Below are 22,707 nucleotides of genomic sequence, written 5' to 3' on the forward strand. Positions count from 1 at the left end.
GTAGTGTAAGGCACTACTTTTTTCAAAGGTAATATGTAATATGTAGTGCACTACTTTTTTGAGTAACGGACCCCAACTTTGGTCCCTTCACATACAATACAGGAAAAAATACCCCCCCCCCCCAAAAAAAAAGTCTTCTTTAAGTAGCATGTGAGGGGTCTAACTAGGGGTTTTTCATGATCCTGAATCCATTGCAAGCATTTGTTTTGCACGGAAAACATTCCTCGGTCTAAAAACTGACCCCCAAAACTATGGTTTAGAGATGAGTCATCGGGGGTTAGCTCGGTTTTGTTGTGTCCCTTTTTAGCCCGAGGAATGTTTTTCTTGCTAAACAAATTGCTAAACAAATGCTTGCAATGGATTCAGAATCATGAAACATCCCTAGTTAGACCCCTCACATGCTACTTAAAGAAGACTTTTTGTTGGTATTTTTTCCTGTATAGTAAGTGAAGGGACCCAAACTTGAACCCCATGAATTCACCTTGATCTACTAAGAATAAAATGGAACATTTTTCACATGTGTTTTGGATGACCCTAAGGATCATAAAAAACCTTGAACCGTTACTATTGCAATTTATTTTGACTAGCCTATACGGTACTGTGCAAACAAAGAAATGGAGGGAAAAATGTAAACAGCCACAAACTAAGGCCCTGTCTATACCTAAAAAATCCCCGGGCGTTTCTGACTTCGTTTTGAAACCTCTACGCCTCCACACGGGCCCGTGTAGAAAAATATGTGTGTCCACACGGTATTATCAAAACGCTATAAATCCCTGTCTGTGCGTCACCGAAGCGGGTGGCCGCGTACCCCTGCTCTCATGCAATCATTGCAGCAGCTATCTATCTATAGACTACTATAGGCTATGCATCGTCCAAGTTTCACTATCTTCACACTTTAACATGCACAATAAGCTATTTAAACATTAATTTAATATAAATTCGCGAACTATTTCTAGAGCAGGAGAGGGGAGAGGAATCGTCGAGTGTGGTGCGCGCCGCTCTCTCTCTCTCTCAGCATTAAACGAATGTAACTCTATCAATCAGAACATCGTGGTCAAGCTAGCATCACTTTGTATTGAGAGAGAGAGTGTGGTGCGCTAACTCTATCAATCAGAGAGAGAGAGAGAGAGAGAGAGAGAGAGAGAGAGCGAGCATAGAGAGAGAGAGAGAGAGAGAAGAGGCAGGCGCGTCGTGTCAGATATGCTCCGTTAACAAGACTAGGGCTGTATCTCGTTATTGATAATGAGCACCTTATCGATCCGGCTTATTGAGCCGGTGGAAAGCATAACTGGTATCTTTTGCAACTGTGAGTTCGTGGCTGACCAGTGACCACCATCTATGAAGATGACATTTGACAAGAGAACAAATATCATTAAAACAATCATTCATTAGGGCTCCATCCCTAAACAAGACAGCTGAGCTCTCTAATGTTAACATGGCGTGAATGCGCTCATAAATATGGATATTCTACAGAGACTACCATGGGATTCTCTCATAGCAAGGAGGAGGAGGAGGCGAGGAGCACAAGGTGACGTAAGCATGCAAGCAAAGAACTTCTCCGTTTACGGTGTCCACAAGGCAAAAGAAATACGCCCGGGTAACAAAAATGCACTGCAGCCGGAGTTTTGGAAACTATTCGGCTAGTCCTCCGTTTGCATGCGTTTGCATGTGGACACCCATGTGCGTTCGTGGCTCTACCTCCCCGGGGATTAAAAATCCGTTGTCGTCTGGACGGGGCCTAATAGTGAGTGCGTGACCAGGGGAGCAGGGACGTGCAGAGAGAATGTTAGAGAGGCAGGGGCTGACATTTCTAAAAGGGCCTTTTGGTGAAAAGGCCCTTTTCACCAAAAAGGCCCTCACAACGCGTCGCAGCACGACGCTTGGAGAGTTGGAGGTCGGCTATTTTCAGGGCTTGATACCACACTGAACTAATCAATGCTGGAGATGTGGCTTGCGTTGCGGCATGGACTTCTACACAGAGAAGGCAATTCTTTCAACAGAGTTTTTGGACAAGGCAATTCTCTTGAATGCCGCCTTCAGGTATGGCATGAAAAGAGGGGCATTTGCATTTCTTTCACCACAGTGAAAACCGCATTTGTGGGCTGAAGAGAGGGCGCTTTTTACAGATGGATAAAAGGGCAGCGGCTCAAGCCCTCTTTGATGTCTATGTGTGCACCTGCGGGGGAGCTTTCATTGTGGCCTGCATAATACATATAGCATGTATATAAATTTATCCTGAACATACATACAGCCTGTATGTATTTATACCACCATGCAAAGGAAGAATGAGCACACAGATATATCGTCACTGTCGGGCAGAAACCTCGTATCTCCAAGTTTAAAATGTATATTTTTTCGCAAAGTAAAGCCCTGCTTCAGCATACAAGGCTGTACGTCGCACAAAAGTAGTGAAAACAGCCGATCTACAAGCACACAACGCCTCACCAATACTCTATAGTAGCCCTTTGCAATAAAAACTGATGCTGTGATTATTGTCTCCACCAGCCGAAAGGCATGGGAGAGACTATGTTTTCGCCTTCGTCCGTCCGTCCGCCCGTCCGTCCGTCCGTCCGTCCGTCCGTCCGTCCGTCTGTGCATCCGTCCGTCCGTCCGTCCGTCCGTGTGTGCGTCCGTGCGTGCGTCCGTGCGTGTGTGCATCCGTCCCTCCGTCCGTCCGTCCGTCCGTGCGTGCGTCCGTCCGTGCGTCCGTCCGTGTGTGCATCCGTCCGTCTGTTACCAGCTAATCTCCGGCGCCGTTGGCCCGGTCGATGCCAAACTCATGGGCCTGTTCTAGCGCCACCAGGAGGCTGATATTGGTAAAACCTACTTTTGCCAGTAAAAATCACGCAAATCGGTAGACAGTATCTCTACAGTCATGTGATCGGCATGGATCTGTCTGATTTTCCATATTCCATCCTGATTGGCTAAAACCAGCTTCCAAAGTTTGCAGGATTGGTCAGTTTTGAATAAAATACGATTTTGGTGAAATTGTGCATGCACATTCTCAATAGGCAGAGGAATAAATGCCACTTTTCACAATTCAAATCAGCCTCATGGTGGCGCAATAACAGGCCGATTCGTGTTTTTACCTATAACTCCACTGATCAGTGTACAACTTTGTATGTGCACTCCCTAGAGGCCAAGGAAAAACCTTTGCCCTGCATTTTTCATATCTGCCTTTTATAGCGCCACCAGGAGGCCGACTTATGTAAAACACATTTTTTCCTATTACTCCTTGAGATTTTATCCAAAAATAATGCAACACAGTACACAGTATCTCTATAGTCATGTGATCAAGACGGATCTGTCAGATATGTCATATTCCATCCTAATTGGCTAACATTGGCTTCCAAAGTTTGCAGGATAGACCCTATTCACAGCCCGCCCACGCATGCGCACTCAGCGAATTTCTCAGCAACTTCCTGGTGCTGACGTCAGCTTTGGAGAGTAAAATAACATAGAAATAGCTGGACTTAAAGCCAACAAATCATTATTTCGAACGGTAGTAAATTAAGTAAATTATACCGCTTTGTGCCTTTTACTATCTTGTGTTCTTGATCATGCTAGCCGTATTGTATACATTACTATTCGGAAATTGCATTAAATTTGCGATTTCTGTGTTAACTCTATGGGATATTAGTAGTTTTTCCCCTTCTACCATGACGTCAGCGCCAGGAAGTTGCGTAACGTGAATTCGGTCAATTGGTCCATTTTGAACAAAATGATTAAATCATGAACGCAGCTAGTGATTACAGAAACATTCTGCACGCATATTCCCACTAGGTCAAGGAACAAATGCCACCCTTTTCACATCGGCCTGTTATAGCCCCACCAGCAGGTTGACTTTACCAAACTAATGTTTGGAAAAAAATGCTTCAAATCATGCATGCAGTGTCACATTTCCGTTAAAAGTCCAAAGAAGTCACCCTTTTCATATTTAGCGCCACCAGGACCTACCTTACCTGGTGGAGACCTGTGCTCGGAAGAGCACTGCTTCTAGTTACCTTTGCTGTCGACAAGTGCGGGGACTTCTGATGGTTCTACTGGGAAAAGTGTTATGTGTAATATCCAATCCATTACTGTCGCATTCTTATAAAATCCAAACGTTGCGTTTCTCCACTGGACTAATCCATAGAGTTATGGAACTACCACGTTGGTTTGTTTACAACAAGTCGCTGTGTCGCACAGTTGCGAGCGTCATACACGCGCCAGTGTGCTGCGCCGGAAGTAGCAGATCTACAAGTTTACAACCCATCCACATGCAACACGCTGTGGGCTTGTAGATCTGCGGCTTTCCCGCAGGACAGAGCTTTTTTTTCACAGGATTTTCTCCGGATTGTGTTCCCAGACCCAAAGAGAACGTTTTTTTGCGGCTGAAATAGCTTTAGATCGGGCTTCTAAATGGGTTAGCATTTTGGCTACGTGTCAGCTAGCTTCCTCCTCTCGTCACCCATAGCATTGACTGGAGTGAAAACACAAGCCAGTTGGGAGAGGGTCGACGAAAGCTATAAAGAAGGTCTATGGAGAAATTTCTGGCACTCTAGCGCCCCTTGTGGCCGGATGGCACTGTATGAGTTAAGAGCCGTCGGATAGCAGCGGGCTTGTTGTTGAAAAAGACATCAAGCTATAACAGTAGCCGTCTTGTCGGTGTCGGTCTTTGGTGCGTTCAGCAAATTATTTTTTCCGCACTTTCCAACCATCTGATCTCCCGACTTCATTGGACTGCCAGTCAGTCTGTAGTGATCTGCAGCAGTCTGTTTGGTGGAGAGCTGCCTTTAGACACAACATCCCATCTCACCCACATCCCAAGCTGCCACAAAGAGACAAGTAGAGCACAACCCCTGCTGCGAGCTTGTAGATCTGCTATTATTGGAAAAATCATTTGTGCAAGAATATTTTTGACCCGATTCTATAAATGTCTTCTAAATCCTTCTTCCAAATCAGTGGTGCTCAATGTCAAGGACCCCCAAAATTACATGTTTTTGGCCAAGGACCCCTCATCTCAAAATATGTTGATCCAGGGACCCCCCAGAAGCTAATATTTGAGATATATTCAAAGATTTGCAAAATAAAAATCAAGATTTTTCAAAAATAGCAGATCTGGTCACATGGTTACACACATTAAAATCCTTAGTATTCATTTCATTCTTAAACAGTGATTTGGACCATAATGACGGGTCAATGTTTACCATTGAATGAGCTTTCTAGACCAGGGGTTGGCAACCTTAGCACAGGGGAGGGTGATCACTGGCACACTGGCAGAAGTGTGTGAGAGGATCTATATTTTAAAATCAAATGTTGATTTAAACGTGGTCAATTAAATTAAGCCACCTAAAATTACATCCTGCACATAATTCTACATTCATTAAAATGCTGAACTTTGGCTGGGGGAGGAGTCTGGGATATACGTATGTGGGTTCTTCCTCTTGAGTCTAATGATCGTTATAACAATGTCCTGACAATCAAAATATGTCAGAATGTTTGATGGGTTGTCATTACATTTTATGTTGTCATGGCACACTGACTATCTAGAACAGGGGTGGGCAACTTTGATGATGGAGAGGGCCACTATATTTTCACACACACTAAAATCCTGAACTGTATTTTTTTTTACATTTCATTTCAAATGCATGTACAGGTACTTATGTTACTTCTTACTTTATGAACTAAAATACAAATGCATTGGACATTAAAAAAAAGTCTAGTAGTAGGCTACTCGTCATCAAGATACTAATATACAGTAGACTAAAATAATAAAAGCTGGTCATGTTAGCACGTTTGGTTTGGAATTATAACAGCTGAAACCGATAATATATCAGTATTCCTGCAGGCCACATTAAGTGAAGTTGGGGGCCGCATGTGGCCCCCGGGCCGCTAGTTGCCCATGTATGATCTAGATAGAAAATAAAAACATGGCATTTCATTTCAAAAAGGTTGCTGGACCCCTGCTCTAGATAATAATGACTTGATTCAGGCTGGCTTTTGTTGAGCCAATTATGTTTCCACACTAACACTTATTTAAATGGACTTTCTTTATTATATTTTATTTTAATCATATCTATTCCACTACTGATAGAGTGTGTTGTTCATTGAACGATGGATGACGATGAGTTGGGTTTTCAGTGATGGTTGATGATGATGATATCACACATTTTTAGGTCTGTGTGCCTTTTTTTATTATTATTGTTTCAATCATTGCTGAGTATATTTATTATTGATTGTGTTACATGTTTTTGTACCAAGTTTTATGGAGGTCCAATTAACGATGAATGATCATTAGCTGGACACAACTCGCCCACTTGGGTGTGACTGACTCAGTGTCGCCATCTCCTTGTGTTGGAGCCTCCTCTGTAGTTAGGTCAAATCGGCAGCAGAATATTATAGTTTGATATCCCATCGAAACGGTTCACTTTTCCTTTTTTTTCTCTTCATTTGGGGTTGAATTTGCACGAGTCAGAGAAAGTGAAATGGATTCAGTAACTTTTCCACTGACATCACACATCATGTCTCATGTCCCTGTTAATCATTCAGCAACTGTTCTAAACACTCCTATGCTGTCCCTGTTAAACACGCAGTAACTATTCCACAGTCCTATCCCTGTTAATATTTACTCTTGCTTTTAGCTAAATTTTTTAATCCCTATGCTGCTATTGACGTCCGCACGGCTCTGAAATTGTTCTTCAATGTTCTATGCTTTTATTTTTTCTTGCTTTATTGTAATCATTTTACTTATCTCTTTTTTATGTATTTTTTATTTCTATTTTACTTTTTCTCTGTTAAGCACGTGTGCTTCATTTTATGCTCTGTAAAGCACTTTGAGCTGCATTTCATGTCATGAAAGGTGCTATACAAATAAAGTTTTATTATTATTATTATTATTAAACACAACCATGTTCACAGCATCTTGGATCACATGACCACATAAGGTGGCGGGGACATGTCTCCATTACGACATGTTGCCACTCCGACATTGACTTCTTATTGTCGGAGTGGCGACACTTCCATAGGGGTTATGTTAAGGGTTAGGGTTAGAGTTAGGGTTAGAGTTAGGGTTAGTGTCGGAAAGGAGACATGTCTGAAAGGAGACATGTCTGAAAGGAGACATGTCTGAAAGGAGACATGTCGGAATGGAGACACGTAACCTAAGGGGGCAGCCTACATTACAAACCATTGTAAACAATAGGCCGATGGTCCTGCCATCATATTAACTATTTGTTGTTAGATAGTTCCTGATTAATATGCAAAAATCACGATACAGTAAGTTAATATGATGGCAGAGTCTGCACAGATACTGTAGCAAGTCTTTGTACAGAGTAACATTGCAACCTAACTACCATGGATATTGTGGATGTACCCTTCTATTTAATCATTTTGGGGATGTTGATGTTGTCATCTGCCCATTTGTCGATTTGGTCAAAAGAAATTGGTTGAACAGAACTCATATTTCGGGACCATCGCTCCATTGTTCACAATGGTTTGTAATGCAGGCTGCCACCCCATGTGGTCATGTGATCCAAGATGGCCGCGGTGTGAATAAGGTCAATGGAAGAGGAACAACATGAGAGAGCTGACCGTACCTTGAAACAGAGAAACGTTCCTTACTAAAAGATGGTCTCCTTATTGAACTGATGATGGACACACTTTGTTCTGGTAAAACTAAGACCAAAGATGTTTGTCCACTACCTTTTTCCACTGACGAAAACGAAATAAAAAATAAGCTATGGTCACTCAAGACTAAATATATTGACGATTTCCAGACTAAAATGTTAGGGAGAGACTAGTGGAGAGGAGATCCAGTAGAACTGAAGACAAGTCATTGTATGTTTGGTTGCGCTCGCATGTTGCTCTCTGAAAATAGCAGATGCAACCAAGTGTGAAAACAGCCATTACGACGCCATCAAGACCCGCCAATTCTTTATTTTTATTTTTTTTATGACAGCTCATATACATATACTAATAATACAGGTGGTCAAACACAAACAGCTGTACATGTACCATACACCGTGAGATTGTAATCTTGTTCTGGGTGTGGCTTATTTATTAATAATATTTCAGGTAGTTGGAACAAACGCCAACCCTTAGAGAGCAGATGCAGTGATTCCCACCAAACCAAACTGCAAGGTGCTGTTCCTGATGTCTGAGAAGAACTTTTATTTTATTTCTTATTATTTTTTACACCCGGTCAGCAAGACGATGCCAAGAGAAAAGAGGATGCATCTCTAGTTCTGGAGTATTTGATTTTATTTATCACGTGGAATCATTTGGTTGGTGTGTAATCTGTGGTGGCACAAATGAATCACTGATGTGTGAGTGGTGTCTTTATTTTTTGCACACCCATGTTCATTTGTTTGAGCGCTGTTGGATACTGTCTGAGAAGTTGTAGAGGACTCTGAGTGTGTCTGTTATTGCTTTAACCCATTTAGGCCTAGAATTATCCTAGACTGCTTTAACTGTTGAAAAATAGCAGATATACAGGCGCTGCGAGCTTGTAGATCTGCTATTTTTGAAAAAGTCGTGAAAATCTTTGAATATATGTATTTTTAGAGCGAACGTTTGTAACTCAAATTTTGCTTCTGGGTGGTCCTTGGAACTAGATATTTTGAGATAGGAATTTTTTTTACAGGGGTCCTTCACATGAAAAGGTTTGAGAGCCACTGACATAATAGTCTCTCAAGAACAGACTAACTGAGCTCCAGTTAAGTGAAAAGGACCTTTTCCTTTGACGATGGCTGGCCAGATTGCTAACCCCCCGGCTCCACCGAGCGCGTCGAGCGTCGCGTCAACGTCAACGCAGGGAACGCTCCCGTTTTAATCAATGAAGGGTGCTCCACTGCCGACGTCAACGTCCACGTCGGACGCTCAAATTCGCCCCGGTTCATTTTTTGACGGCGTCCGACGCCGGCACGACGCCGTCATTTTGGTGGAGCCCTAGCCTGACATAGTAACATAGGGTTTTTCAAAAAACCTTAGGATTCAAAAGACACTTATAGAATCGGGTAAAAATTCAAATTTTCACGATTTTTCAAAAATAGCAGATCTACAAGCTCGCAGCGCGGCACTGACAGTTAAAGCATAAAATAATGATACACAATAATGTGTACCTGTTCGGGGCTCTGCTGTCATTTTGTACTCAAACCTTTCTTTTTTATATACAGTGTATATACAGTATATATACTGCAACAATCCATACACCAATGACCATTAAAAGTTCAGAAATGTTAATTGCACTTTCTCAGATTATACTTGATACATTCCCAATCAGTCCATAAGAAAAGGAGGCAGTGTTTGATGTGTGCTCAATGCTGTAAATGAAAGTGTCAGTGCAAAGTTTACTCTCAATAAAATAAATAAAACAATAAAAAAAAAAAAAAGAATTGAAAAGTGTAGCGTAAGCTTGGAGTGGTTATTTAACAGTCCCCTCAGAGACGCTGTTGTTTACTATAAGACCGCCTTAATGCTCCCAAAATAATTGATTAACAGAGTGGTAAAAATATGTTTAATCCTCTAAGGCCGTTGTCAGGTATACTCAAGATATATTCTATTGAGTATATGAGTGTAAGCTCTCACATGGAGTTGGATACAAAGATTATTGCGACCATAGGTTGCAGTTTACTGTCAGAACCGGCACAGCTTGTCCTTATGTATGTGTAACGCCTGACACTGTGGTTCCCGACACATCACTGTGACATCACAGTCATGTCAGATACTCAGAGCAGGGATCTCCATATATGGGCATAAACAGGTGGCATCACAGTGGTGTGACTGGTTCAGACAGGGATGTATCACACCATGTATCATACATGATGTATGGGCATAAAAGGGATTGTATGTTGTGATGTCATGGGAACCACTTTATGCCCATATATGGAGATCCCTGATGTCATCAATATTAAGCCCATATCTAACAGGACTTCATATCCATATGGGGAACTGGCTCGATATACATCACTGGCCAGACGGCCAAGACATGGCGTGACCTTGCCCTTTAGGGCGAGGTCGCTTGTCACCCTGAGGTGTCTTACTTGTACACGAGAGCAAAAAAGCATGCAGATAACCAGTGGGGTTTGATGATGACACATTTGTGCTTGTTGGAGGATCTGACCATGGAACAAGAGGCAAGTCCAGACCTGCTCCTCCTACAGCAGGTCACCCGAGACTGACGTGATAGAAAGCACGCAGACTGAGAGCGACGTCACCACAGCTGATGTCACAGACAGAACGGTCCATACAAGGAGATACTGTATGTACACTCCATATAAGGGCCTGGTGAGGTCAGAGGTACGACACCACACCCCATAACTCCATATAGGACCTGGTGAGGTCAGAGGTACGACACCAAACCCCTTGGGTGGGATTTATAGAGGGATGGGAATGAGCAGAGTTTTATGGTTCCATGTGTTCCCTCTCACAGTTACAGACTTTAGGAGTATCTCTGTCCGCTCATTTTGTATGTTATGCAAACATGGGGATGACCCCAAGCCTGGCCATTAGACGTATTTTAGACATCCTTAAATAGCGCCAAAAATGCTTGGTGGATAAACCATTACTTTATTTACTTTACTAGCCTTGGATCAAGACTATCATGTATTTTATTGAGTCTGACTTTGGCTTGGCTTTATAAATTGGCTTTATGAATTATTAATCGGTCCTTGCCCTGGGGCTGTGCACACAGCACAGTATATGAGGGATTGAATGTAGGAGTCTCAGAAGTAATGCTGGAGAACCCAGACGTATCAGTGATGTCAGTCATCTCCAAATTTGGGCACTGTTTTAGCATGCAGCTGTTACCATGGCGGCGGTATCGGGAGTATGTCGTTATTGCGACGTAGCATTTGTTCGACGTCTGATCGACTGCGAGAAGATGGTCGACGCTAACGGGTTCCGCCTGGTGGCGTTTGGACAGTGGGCCGGCGTTGCAGGAATGATCAACGTCCTGCACGGTTTAGGACTGCGCTTCCTCGCTCTCGGCCACCACACCCCTTTTATGCATATCGGCATGGCTCATAACTACAGGAACGTCTACCAGGCCATCCAAGCGGTGAGGGATTGCGGCTACGAGATCTCCACGGGACTCATGCCCAAATCCATCGGCCCCGTCACGTTCTGTTTCACCGGCACAGGGAACGTCTCCAAAGGCGCTCAGGACATCTTCAACGAGCTCCCGGTGGAATACGTCGAACCTCACGAGTTGAAAGACGTCCCTGAAACCGGAGACACAACCAAAGTGTACGCCACGGTCCTGAGTCGCCATCACCACCTCGTGAGGAAGAGCGATGGCATCTACGACCCGCTGGAGTACGAGCACCACCCGGAGCGCTACACCTCCAACTTCAGGACAACGGTGGCACCGTACACCACGTGCCTCGTCAACGGGATCTACTGGGACCCTCAGACGCCGCGACTCCTCCGCCGCCTGGACGCACAGAAGCTGATCCGGAGGTCCCCCGCGTGGGACGACGGCGGCTGCCCCGGGCTGCCGCACCGACTGCTGGCCATCTGTGACATCTCGGCGGACATTGGGGGCTCCATCGAGTTCATGACCGAGTGCACCACCATAGACAGACCTTTCTGCATGTACGACGCCGACCAGCACATCGATCACGACAGCGTGGAAGGCAACGGGATCCTCATGTGTTCCATTGACAACTTGCCTGCACAGCTTCCCGTCGAGGCCACTGAGTACTTCGGAGATCGCCTGTTGCCGTACGTATGGGAGATGCTGCCCTCCGACGCCACCAGGCCCCTGGAGGAAGAGGGTTTCTCTCCCCACGTCAGAGACGCTGTCATCGCTTCGAACGGAAGGCTCACGCCAAAGTTTGAATACATCGAGAAGCTCCGGGAAAGACGGGAACAAGCTCAGATCATGAAGCAAAGCGGAATGAAGCGCGTCCTCCTAGGTTCGGGATATGTGTCCGGTCCCGTCATCGAATACCTGACCCGGGACGAAGGAACCCAGGTCACCATCGCGTCGGTGCAGCTGAACCAGGCGGAGGAGCTGGCGGCTGCCTACCCAAACACCATCCCTGTGATGCTGGACGTCACCAGCCAGGAGGGACACCTCACTTCCCTGATCAAGAACCACGACCTGGTCGTCAGCCTGCTGCCGTACGCCTTCCATCCGCAGATAGCCAGGCACTGCATCGAGGCCAAGGTGGACATGGTGACCGCCAGCTACCTGAGCCCCGAAATGAAGGCGCTGGAGCGCAGCGCCGAGGAGGCGGGCATCACCGTGGTGAACGAGATGGGCCTGGACCCCGGCATCGATCACATGCTGGCCATGGAGTGCATCGACCGGGCCAAGGCCGACGGCTGCACCGTGGAGTCCTACAGCTCCTTCTGCGGCGGTCTTCCCGCCCCCGAGTGTTCCGACAACCCGCTGCGCTACAAGTTCAGCTGGAGTCCGTACGGCGCGCTCCTGAACACCGTCGGCCCCGCCGTCTTCCTCAGGGACGGCCAGGTGGTGAGCATCCCTGCAGGGGGCGCTCTCATGGACTCCTCGGTGGCCATGGACTTCCTCCCCGGCTTCAACCTGGAGGGTTACCCCAACCGGGACAGCACCAAGTACGCAGAGCCCTACGGCATCCAGTCGGCGCACACTCTGGTCCGAGGGACCCTCCGCTTTAAGGGCTACACCAGTGCCATCGGTGGGTTCATCCAACTGGGCCTGATCAACACGGACCCCAGCCCCGCGCTGGGACACACCTCAGCCCCCGTCACCTGGAAAGACCTGCTGTGTAGGCAGATGGGCCTGTCCGCGGCCACCTCCGCCCGGGCCTTTGAGGAAGCCGTGTACGAACGCGTGGGAAGGGACGATTTCAAGATGGACGCCCTGAGATGGTTTGGGATGTTGGGAGATGACGCGGTGCCGCGCGCAGAGAGCGTCCTTGCGGCTCTGGCCAGACACCTGGACGTCAGGCTCTCCTTCGACGCCGGCGAGAGAGACATGGTCGTAATGCGGAATGACGTGGGCCTCCGTCACCCGACCGGCGAGCTGGAGACCAAACACATCAGCCTGGTGGTCTACGGAGACCCCGATGGGTTCTCTGCCATGGCCAAGACCGTGGGGTACCCAGCGGCCATTGCTGCGCGCATGGTGCTCGACGGGAAGATCGCCACCAAGGGTCTGGTGGTTCCCATGACGAAGGACATTTATGGACCAGCTCTGAAGAGGCTGAAGGAGGAGGGCCTCCACATCGTCTCCAAGAGCACCCTGCAGGAGTAGACACCCCAAAACAACAAGGGATGCACCCATATATACAGTATAATAGGATATTTAAGCTTTGGACGGCTACGGCATATGACAAGGGTAACCGGAAATGATCAGCGCTCGATAGATCAACCTGCCGCCTAATATATCAGCCACGTATCGGTATCAGCCAAACTTTTCAGGTCGAGACCCGAAAGAGAGATTAGACGTTTGCCCGGGACCCATACTAGTGAAATTAGCAGATCTATAAGCTCACAATACAGATCTGTTTTCACTACTTCTTGATAAGTGTGGTTTCCCTGCAGGGCAACACATTTCTTGGCGTTTTTTACTCATCATCATCTGGTGTAATCTTTTCTCTAAGGGTTTTCCCATTGAAGTACTTATTACTTTCTCAACCTTTTTTCCGACACCGTTGTGTGCTTGTAGATCGGCTGTTTTCACTTGTTTAAATCATTTTCAAAATGATAAATACAATACTGGCTTTCAAGCAGTTTCAAGAGGCACACTAAACCCTTCTCAGGGGCACACCAAAGGTCCCTATGCAGGCACAGTGGTTGAGAAACACTGAATTAGAGAGTGAGATCATAATATCAATATTATACTGTTGTTCCACAAACTGATGGAGATATACTGTTTTTCCACTTTCCATAAGTATTATGTGTCTTATAATTACTAATAAAATATATGAGTTAAGTAAAAAATCAAACCTCGGTTCGAAGTGAAGCGGTGAACTTTTATTCTATGTGTTCTAGAGTTATGAACTATGTGATCTATACATTCTTTATATTCTGAATGAATTAATGATTTTATCTGGAGGGCCGAATTGTCATGTGAAGCTTGACCAATCCTCAAAGTATCCAATCATCAGACCGGGACGGACACTACACACATACGTACGGACACTACACACATACGTACGGACGGACGTACGTACGTACGTACGTACGTACGTACGTACGTACGGACGGACGGACTGGACATGAAACACACATGGATATGGATATGAAACACACATTTTGTTTTTGAAAAACCTGTTCATTCTGGACTGAAATGACCATATATGGGCCTGGGACACACAAAGCCACTCATTGGAAGCGGCTTTCACCGCTTAAAAAAATCTAATTCAACAAAATGAGGGGGGAATGCATTAAGAATGTAACAGATTAAAAACTTTTAAAATATGGACTTTTTCGTCTCAGGTACTTCATTATTAATGAACACAAGGTTTCTCTATGACCTCATCATGCACACAGGGTCCCAATTTGTGATAAATTCTGACAATATTGTCATTTTCCCCCCCGTGTGGGAAATCAGACCAAAGGCCTTTAAGTCAAAACATTATTATTTTTTGCGTCTAATTTGCCTAAGTCAGTTTGACATTTCTTCTTACCTGAAGACAAGGAAAATAAGGATTTCTGAATATAAGTCACCACTTAGACAACTCTATGTATGCTTCTGTATCCATCAGTAACAGTTTGACCACTTTACAGTTGGTAGTAAGCTTTGTATCGAGTGACCTGTGACCTGCTCTAACCCAGGCTACTGTGTTCTTGTCAGTACACAGATGGTGGTAGATACAGTAGTCTACTAATGGTACGTTATGTACCATGTACATATAGAGCATCGCAGCGGAAGTGGTTTACTGGTGCCGCTTAAAATCTCCCTTTCATTTTCCCCATAGACTTTTACAAAAATATTTATAACAATTATGTTAAGCCTCGATCCAAGCCATCCAGGATTGCAGCGAATCATGAACATGAGACATTTGTTTCCAACCTAGTTATAGACGGGTTTCTGGTCCACGTAACACTGATAAAACTAGATGCGTGCGCAGGGTCCGTACCAAAATTAGCCAATGAAACCAGCGCTCCCCAAAACAACAGGTTTGGGGATTGGACGGAATTGATTACATGATACAGTCAGCTGTGCATTTAGTCTCAATGTTTGTAAACAAGAAACCTGTCTATTATACATGACCAATGAGCTGTGAGGATCCAACCTAGTTATTATACATGACCAATGAGATCCAACCTAGTTATTATACATGACCAATGAGCTGTGGCCATGTTGTCATGACAACACTATGAATATCAATACGCAGGAACAACGACAGACTGTCAACGATCAATTTATTAAACAATTATTACTTCTACACATGATCATACAATAACATGTGAACCATGAGAACAGCATCACATTAATATTCAATGAAAGCAAAATAATGGAATGAGTGAGGAAATAATGATCTGATAATGAATCAATGAATAAACAATGATTGATTTGAGTGATTGACAAAATATATTGACAATGACATCAACAAATAAAAACTATACTAAAATGACAAGTGGAGAAGAGATCCAGTAGAACTAAAAGACAAGTCATTTTATATTTGGTTGCACTCGGGTGTAGCTCTCTCTGAGAATAGCCGATCTACAAGTTCACAACGCGTCACAGACATGCTGTGAGCTTGTAGATCAACATTTCTTTGGCACAGAGCTACAGTAAGTATAAATCAGGCATTAAGATGCCATCACAGCCCTCCAAGAATTTTCATTTTCATTTTAGTCGACTAAACGGTTGATCTGGTCAACTAAAATGCTATGACACACAAAAACAAATAATAATAAGAAAAACAGTATGATTAAAATATGACACAATAATTTGCTATCAAAATGAACACGGCTCACAATGTGTCACTTTGTGATGTAGATCTTAGCTATTAGATGGCTTGTAGATCTGTCATTTTCACCCAAGAGATCTGGTGTAGAGGTGGGGGAAAAGCAGGGGACCAACTACAGAACCCTGGGGAACCCCAGTCAATAAAGTATATGGGGTTCAAGTGGTTCAGTATAAAGGTTTATATACAAGAAACAATATTGATACTGTGACAATTACATGATCAAATATACAGTTTATATCTGTCTATTGTATACAAATGTAAAAAATAAAATACAAATAAGATATGAGTTTATATCAACATAAGAGACACTGATATTTACATCATCATCATTGATGGACAGTATTTATGATACATATTTATAAATGTGTGGAGTGGAGGTTTGTGCACTTCTATCTGATCTAATCTAAGATCTAAAGCTCCCTGTGGTGATGACTCATTTTATACCATAGAGTTTGACATTAATATGGATTTGACCAGGGACCCCCATTTGAACATATTTGTACCAGGGACCCCCATCTGAACATATTTGTACCAGGAACCCCCATCTGAACATATTTGTACCAGGGACCCCCAAACAACATTTGTATATTTAAAAGAAAGTTTAACCTTTTTTGAGCTTGTAGATCTGCTGTTTTTAAATAGCCAACATTCAAATGATTGTGATGCTGTGTTAACTACTTTTCCTGGGGACCCCCTGGTACGCAGTCCACAACCCTTGTGGGGTCCCCAGACGCATGGAGGTCACCGAACACTACTCTGGCACGAAACGACCAAACGACGCGCTGTGAGCTTGTAGATCTGTAATTTTTAATAGCCAGCCAACAGACCCCACCCACCTCAAAACGATAATCTTAAAGTGGTTAAAATTTGTTTTTACTGGGGCCCTCCTGGTAAGCAGTCCATGACCCTTGAGGGGTCCCCAGACACATGGAGGTCACCGATCACCACTCTAGCACGAAAAGACCAAATGACGTGCTGTGAGCTTGTAGATCTGCTATTTTTTTTAAACCATGAACATTTGTGCAAACCTTTGAATGTATATTTTTAAAAGCAGACTTTGCTTCTGGGGGTCCCTGGAACAACATATTTTGAGATGGGGGGGGGGGGGGGGGGGGGGGGGTCAGCGACCAATTACATGTAATTTTGGGGGTCCTTGACATGAAAAAGGTTTGAGGACCACTGATTTAGAAGAATCTGGTAAAAAAAAGTAGTGTTCACGATTTTTCAAAAATAGCAGATCTACAAGCTCGGGGACTCGGCACTCAGTGCCGCGCTGTGAACTTGTAGATCTGCTATTTTAGGGAAAATGTTTGTGTTTCTTTTATATCATTTGTAACATTTTTAACGACACAAATCTTGTCTCATGGGGGTCAGGGGTCAAAGGTCAAACACATGGGGGTGTTGTCATGACAACGTCAGAGAAACACTGAATCTACAGGAGCTGTAATGTGTGATGTCACTGTGCTGCTGATCACATCATCATGATGATGTCACTGTGATGTCACCGTGAGTCACTCATGCCCAAATATGGAGTCCATGACATGGTAACCATGACAACCTGCACTCACTCAAACATGTTGAGTAACCATGGCGACCTGATGTCACCCTCACATAGAGACTCTATCTCTGCTCACACAGACACACTGAGGAGGAGGAGGAGGATAACCAGAACCCAGCATAGAGAGGTCCAGTGAATTTGGTTTGGACGGTGTACAGGTGTGTGAGTGAGTCAGATGACACTGTGTAGAAGGACAGAGTACCAGCAGGACAGTCCACAAACACTGCTACTCTTTTGGAGCCCCCCCTAGAGGCCCTGACAGGGAGGACAGTGTGCTTACTATTGAGACTGACACTGTAACCGTTACCACTGTGACCATCACAGTCCAGACTCCAGGACATGTTATTGTATCCAAACTCACAGTCATCACCACTTCCTTTCCTGCTGATTCCTCTATAAGTCACTGCTATCTCAACCCTTCCACTGCACTCTACCTCCCAGTAACATCGTCCAGTCAGACCCTCTGTACACAGAACCTGAAAGCATTCATCAAACCTGTCTGGATGTTCAGGATATGATTGCTCCTGTCCCAACACACTTGTCACCTTCCTGTTGTTCTGAGACAGAGAGAGGTATCTGTATGCTGTGTTTGTGTCCAGAGTGAGACGATGGAAATCTGATGAGAAAACAACACAGTAAACATTAAATACATCATTCACTGACTGACACACAACAAACACAACACACACACACACACACACACACACACACACACACACACACACACACACACACACACACACACACACACACACACACACACACACACACACTTGAAATAAGACATGGAACCACTTTATTAATTATTTTATGCTTTAACTATTGAAAAATAGCAGATCTACAAGCTCACAGCGCGAGCTTGTAGGTCTGCTATTTCTTATTTTTATGTATTTTTTCCTTTGAATCATTTTTTTTAAAAGCGAACATTTGTTACTGGAACAAGATATTTTGAGATGGGGGTCCGCGGCCAAACGTGTGTCATTTTGGGGGTCCTTGACATGAAAAAGTTTGAGAAGCACTGATTTGGAAGATTTTTATAGAATGGGGTGAAAATATTCACACCTTTTCAGGATTTTCCAAAAAGAGCAGATCTACAAACTCGCAGCATGCCCTGAGGTTGTACGTCTGCTATTTTGACCCCTGTGGGTGAAGCGGACGGATGGGGGTCCTCGCACCCTAGTGTGACACCCAGTGTCCAAATGATGTGCTTGTAGATCTGCTATTTTTAAATAGCCAATACAGAGCAATATGGATAAAGTGCATACAATGTGGCGTGAACTAGTTTACTGGGGACCCCCTGGTAAGCCCCCAAGGACCCCTGTGGGGTCCCCGGACAGGTGGAAGTCGCCACCCACTAGTCTGGCACCAAACGACCAAATGACAACCTATGAGCTTGTAGATCTGCTATTTTTAGAATAGCCAATAGAGAACAAAATGCTCAAAGTATAAAATGTGGCACAAAGTAGTTTACTGGGGACCCTCTGGTGCACAATCCGTGACCCCTGGGGGTCCGCGGACCAGGAGGGGATCCCCGCCAACTACTCTGGCACCAAATGACCAAATGATGATGACCAATCATTAATGACCAATTAATGATGCCCTATTGGCTTGTAGATCTGTATTTTTGAATAGCCAACAGAGAAAATGCTTAAAGTATAAAATGTGGCACAAACTAGTTTACTGGGGACCCCCTGGTGCACGCGGACCAGTGGGGTATCCCCGCCAACTACTCTGGCACCAAATGACCAAATATTACCCTATGAGCTTGTAGATCTGTATTTTTGAATAGCCAATACAGAGCAATATGGATAAAGTACATAAAATGTGGCGTGAACTAGTTTACTGGGGACCCCCTGGTAAGCCCCCAAGGACCCCTATGGGGTCCCCGGACGGGTGGAAGTTTCCGCCCACTATTCTGGCACCCAGTGACCAAATGACGTGCTATGAACTTGTAGATCTGCTATTTTCAGAATAGCCAATAGAGAACAAAATGCTCAAAGTATAAAATGTGGCACAAACTAGTTTACTGGGGACCCCCTGGTGCACAATCCGTGACCCCTGGGGGTCCGCGAACCAGGGGGGGATCCCCGCCAACTAATCTGGCACCAAATGACCAAATGATGATGACCAATCATTAATGACCAATTAATGATGCCCTATGGGCTTGTAGATCTGTATTTTTGAATAGCCAACAGAGAAAATGCTTAAAGTATAAAATGTGGAACAAACTAGTTTACTGGGGACCCCCTGGTGCACGCGGACCAGTGGGGTATCCCCGCCAACTACTCTGGCACCAAAGGACCAAATATTACCCTATGAGCTTGTAGATCTGTATTTTTGAATAGCCAATACAGAGCAATATGGATAAAGTACATAAAATGTGGCGTGAACTAGTTTACTGGGGACCCCCTGGTAAGCCCCCAAGGACCCCTATGGGGTCCCCGGATGGGTGGAAGTTTCCGCCCACTAGTCTGGCACCCAGTGACCAAATGATGCGCTATGAACTTGTAGATCTGTATTTTTGAATAGCCAATAGATAGCAATATGGTTAAAGTGCATAAAATGTGGCGTGAACTAGTTTACAGTTTACAGTTTAGGCATTTAGCAGACGCTTTTAATCCAAAGCGACTTACAATAAGCAGATAAAAAACATCACAATAATAAACAAGATAATATGTCAGTACATCAACAGCAATATAACAAATGCAAATGGATATCTATCTAGAAAAAAAACACAATATAATCAAAGTTCTAAAAACCTAAAAAATAAATGCTAACTAGCTTCATGTATGTTCATTGATTTTTCTGTAGTGCTAAGGGTTTAGGTGGAGTCTGAAAAGGTGAGTCTTCAGTCCACGGCGAAAGCTAGCGAGTGAGTCCGTTGTTCTAAGTGCGACAGGGAGTTTATTCCACAACTTGGGGGCCAGGAGCGCAAACTGTCTCGGACGAGTGGATTTTTGCCCTGGAGTTTTTAGCGAGGGTTCTGTCAGCATCCCTGTGTTGGCTGATCTAAGTGAACGGGTGTGGTTGTAGGGGTTGATCAGGTTTTGGAGGTATGGAGGAGCCATACCTTTGGCTGCTTTGAAGGTCAGCATCAGTGTTTTGTATTCAGTGCGGGCCGTTTTGTATTCAGTTTACTGGGGACCCCCTGGTAAGCCCCCAAGGACCCCTGTGGGGTCCCCGGACGGGTGGAGGTCACCCCCTCTAGTCTGGCACCCAGTGACCAAATGACACGCTATGAGCTTGTAGATCTGCTATTTTCAGAATAGCCAATAGAGAACAGGGGACCCCCTGGTGCACAATCTGTGACCCCTGGGGGTCCGCGGACCAGGGGGGGATCCCCGCCAACTACTCTGGCACCAAATGACCAAATGACGCCCTAGGAGTTTGTAGATCTGTATTTTTGAATAGCGAACAGAGAGCAATATGCATTAACTCATTGAATGCCATTTCAAGATGGCCCCCAAGTACCAGACTGCTACTATCCTAGATTTCTAGTGCACGGATCAATTTTTAGTGCACGGATCGTGCACGCCCATGCACCATATATGCATCATATGTGTAGTACTTTTTAACAGCTTTCAAACAAAAAAATCCGCTTGGAAATCCGTTCAGGCATTCATGAGTTACAAGCCTTCAAAGTCAGACAAAACAGCCATTTTTGACATTTTGAAAGATGTGTTTGTTTGTTATGGGGCTACACATGCAATTTCACAATTGCGATCATGCCTAATACATTTGAGGCATTTTTAGAAATTTTTCAAAATGGCTTCCAACTCGGGAAACTCGGGCTCTGGCAGCCTGGGACTACTGTAATAACTCGGGAAACTCGGGCCTTGGCAGTCAATGAGTTAATACATAAAATGTTGCGTGAACTAGTTTACTGGGGACCACCTGGTAAGCCCCCAAGGACCCCTGTGGGGTCCCCGGACGGGTGGAGGTCGCCGCCCACTACTCTGGCACCCAGTGACCAAATAACGTGCTGTGAGCTTGTAGATCTGCTATTTTTTTTAAAGCATGAACATTTGTGCAAACCTTTGAATGGTGTATTTTTCAAAGCCAACTTTGCTTCCGGGGGTCCCTGCAACAACACATTTTGAGACGGGGTCCGCGACCAAATCAATGTAATTTTGGGGGTCCGTGACATGAAAAGGTTCGAGGACCACTAATTTAGAAGAACGGTTTGGAATGGAATCGGGTCAAAAATATTCAAAGACCTGCACAAATATTCATGATTTTTCAAAAACAGCAGATCTACAAGCTTGCAGCACGGCACCGCAAGCTTGTTAATGTGCTATTTTTCACACATGCACGCACGCACTCTCTCACACACGCTCACACACACTCTCACTCGTATTAGTAACCTTTCTTTTAGTGTTGATTTTGTTGACTAAAACTCGTCTAAAAGACTGGGCTTTTAGATCAGCGTTTCAACCCTGTTTTCCCTTAATTTTAGATCAAGCCGAAGATAAGCATCTTTGTACTGCTTAAATGCTTGCATCCTGTTATGTAGAGACACACATGGGGGAAATTTGGTTGAAATGGAAAACAACAAATGCAGAAGCAACTTGGGCACACTTATGGGGAAGTGAATCCAGACAAAGTCTGGCAGAGGTGTATATACAGTATACTGTCCCCTTCAGAAGGAACATTGGGCTCTCTACCCCAGAGAGAGGTCGCATGCCAAAAGACCTCTTGCACCAATCTGACAGAGAGAGAGCCCCCAGGATTAACAATTTTAATTCTGTAAAAGAAAGTATGGAATGGAAATGATCAACCGGTTGGTGCATCTCTAACCTTTGAAAGGGTAATAAGAATTTATTCTGCTTTCTTACTATGATGATTATTATCATTATAGTGTAAAAATGGAAACGATGATTTAGACTAAATTGGGAACATTGAAATGTACTTTGAATGCTTTTGCCCTTTTCTATTTCTGTAAAAGCTTTTATTTCTTTAATACATTTACCTGCAAAATATATCATTCAAAATCTGATTTTTATAAGCATCATTATGAAATGTATAACCATAGAGATCTGCTTAAATAGGGTGTGTTGAACCTATAATCTAAGTGTGGCCTAACTTGTTGGGATATTGATTCGAAGGTTTAGTTAATATTCAAAAACACCTCCTTGGATCTAATTATCCTAGATTCAAAATAACTACTCTGATAATACAAGCAACAGTCAGATCCAGCAGCGAGCTGCAGTTAATCTCAGGTTACAGAGGAGGACCAATGCATTGGGTCATAGGCAAGGT

At 44.3% G+C, this 22,707-nt stretch overlaps 2 protein-coding genes across 2 annotated transcripts in view; one reads left to right on the forward strand and one right to left on the reverse strand.

The window, feature by feature from the left end:
- Positions 1-10,789: 10,789 nt before the first annotated feature.
- On the forward strand, positions 10,790-13,222 carry LOC308292348 (alpha-aminoadipic semialdehyde synthase, mitochondrial-like; the record flags this gene model as incomplete). The annotated part of the gene is made up of 1 exon (XM_080734661.1): positions 10,790-13,222. The coding sequence occupies one exon, from the start codon at positions 10,790-10,792 to the stop codon at positions 13,220-13,222; it is 2,433 nt and encodes an 810-aa protein (XP_080590787.1).
- A 3,990-nt stretch (positions 13,223-17,212) lies between these two features.
- LOC308292349 (protein NLRC3-like) overlaps positions 17,213-22,707 on the reverse strand; it is a gene marked incomplete at its 5' end in the record, with an annotated part of 30,598 nt that continues 25,103 nt past the window's right edge. The window contains one exon of the mRNA XM_080734662.1: positions 17,213-18,064. Coding sequence (XP_080590788.1) covers positions 17,511-18,064 — 554 coding nt within the window. The 3' untranslated portion in view covers positions 17,213-17,510. The remainder of the gene's footprint in view (positions 18,065-22,707) is intronic.

Source organism: Nannobrachium achirus (assembly GCF_963921795.1).
Source record: "Nannobrachium achirus genome assembly, chromosome: 10".
Classification (NCBI taxonomy): domain Eukaryota; kingdom Metazoa; phylum Chordata; class Actinopteri; order Myctophiformes; family Myctophidae; genus Nannobrachium; species Nannobrachium achirus.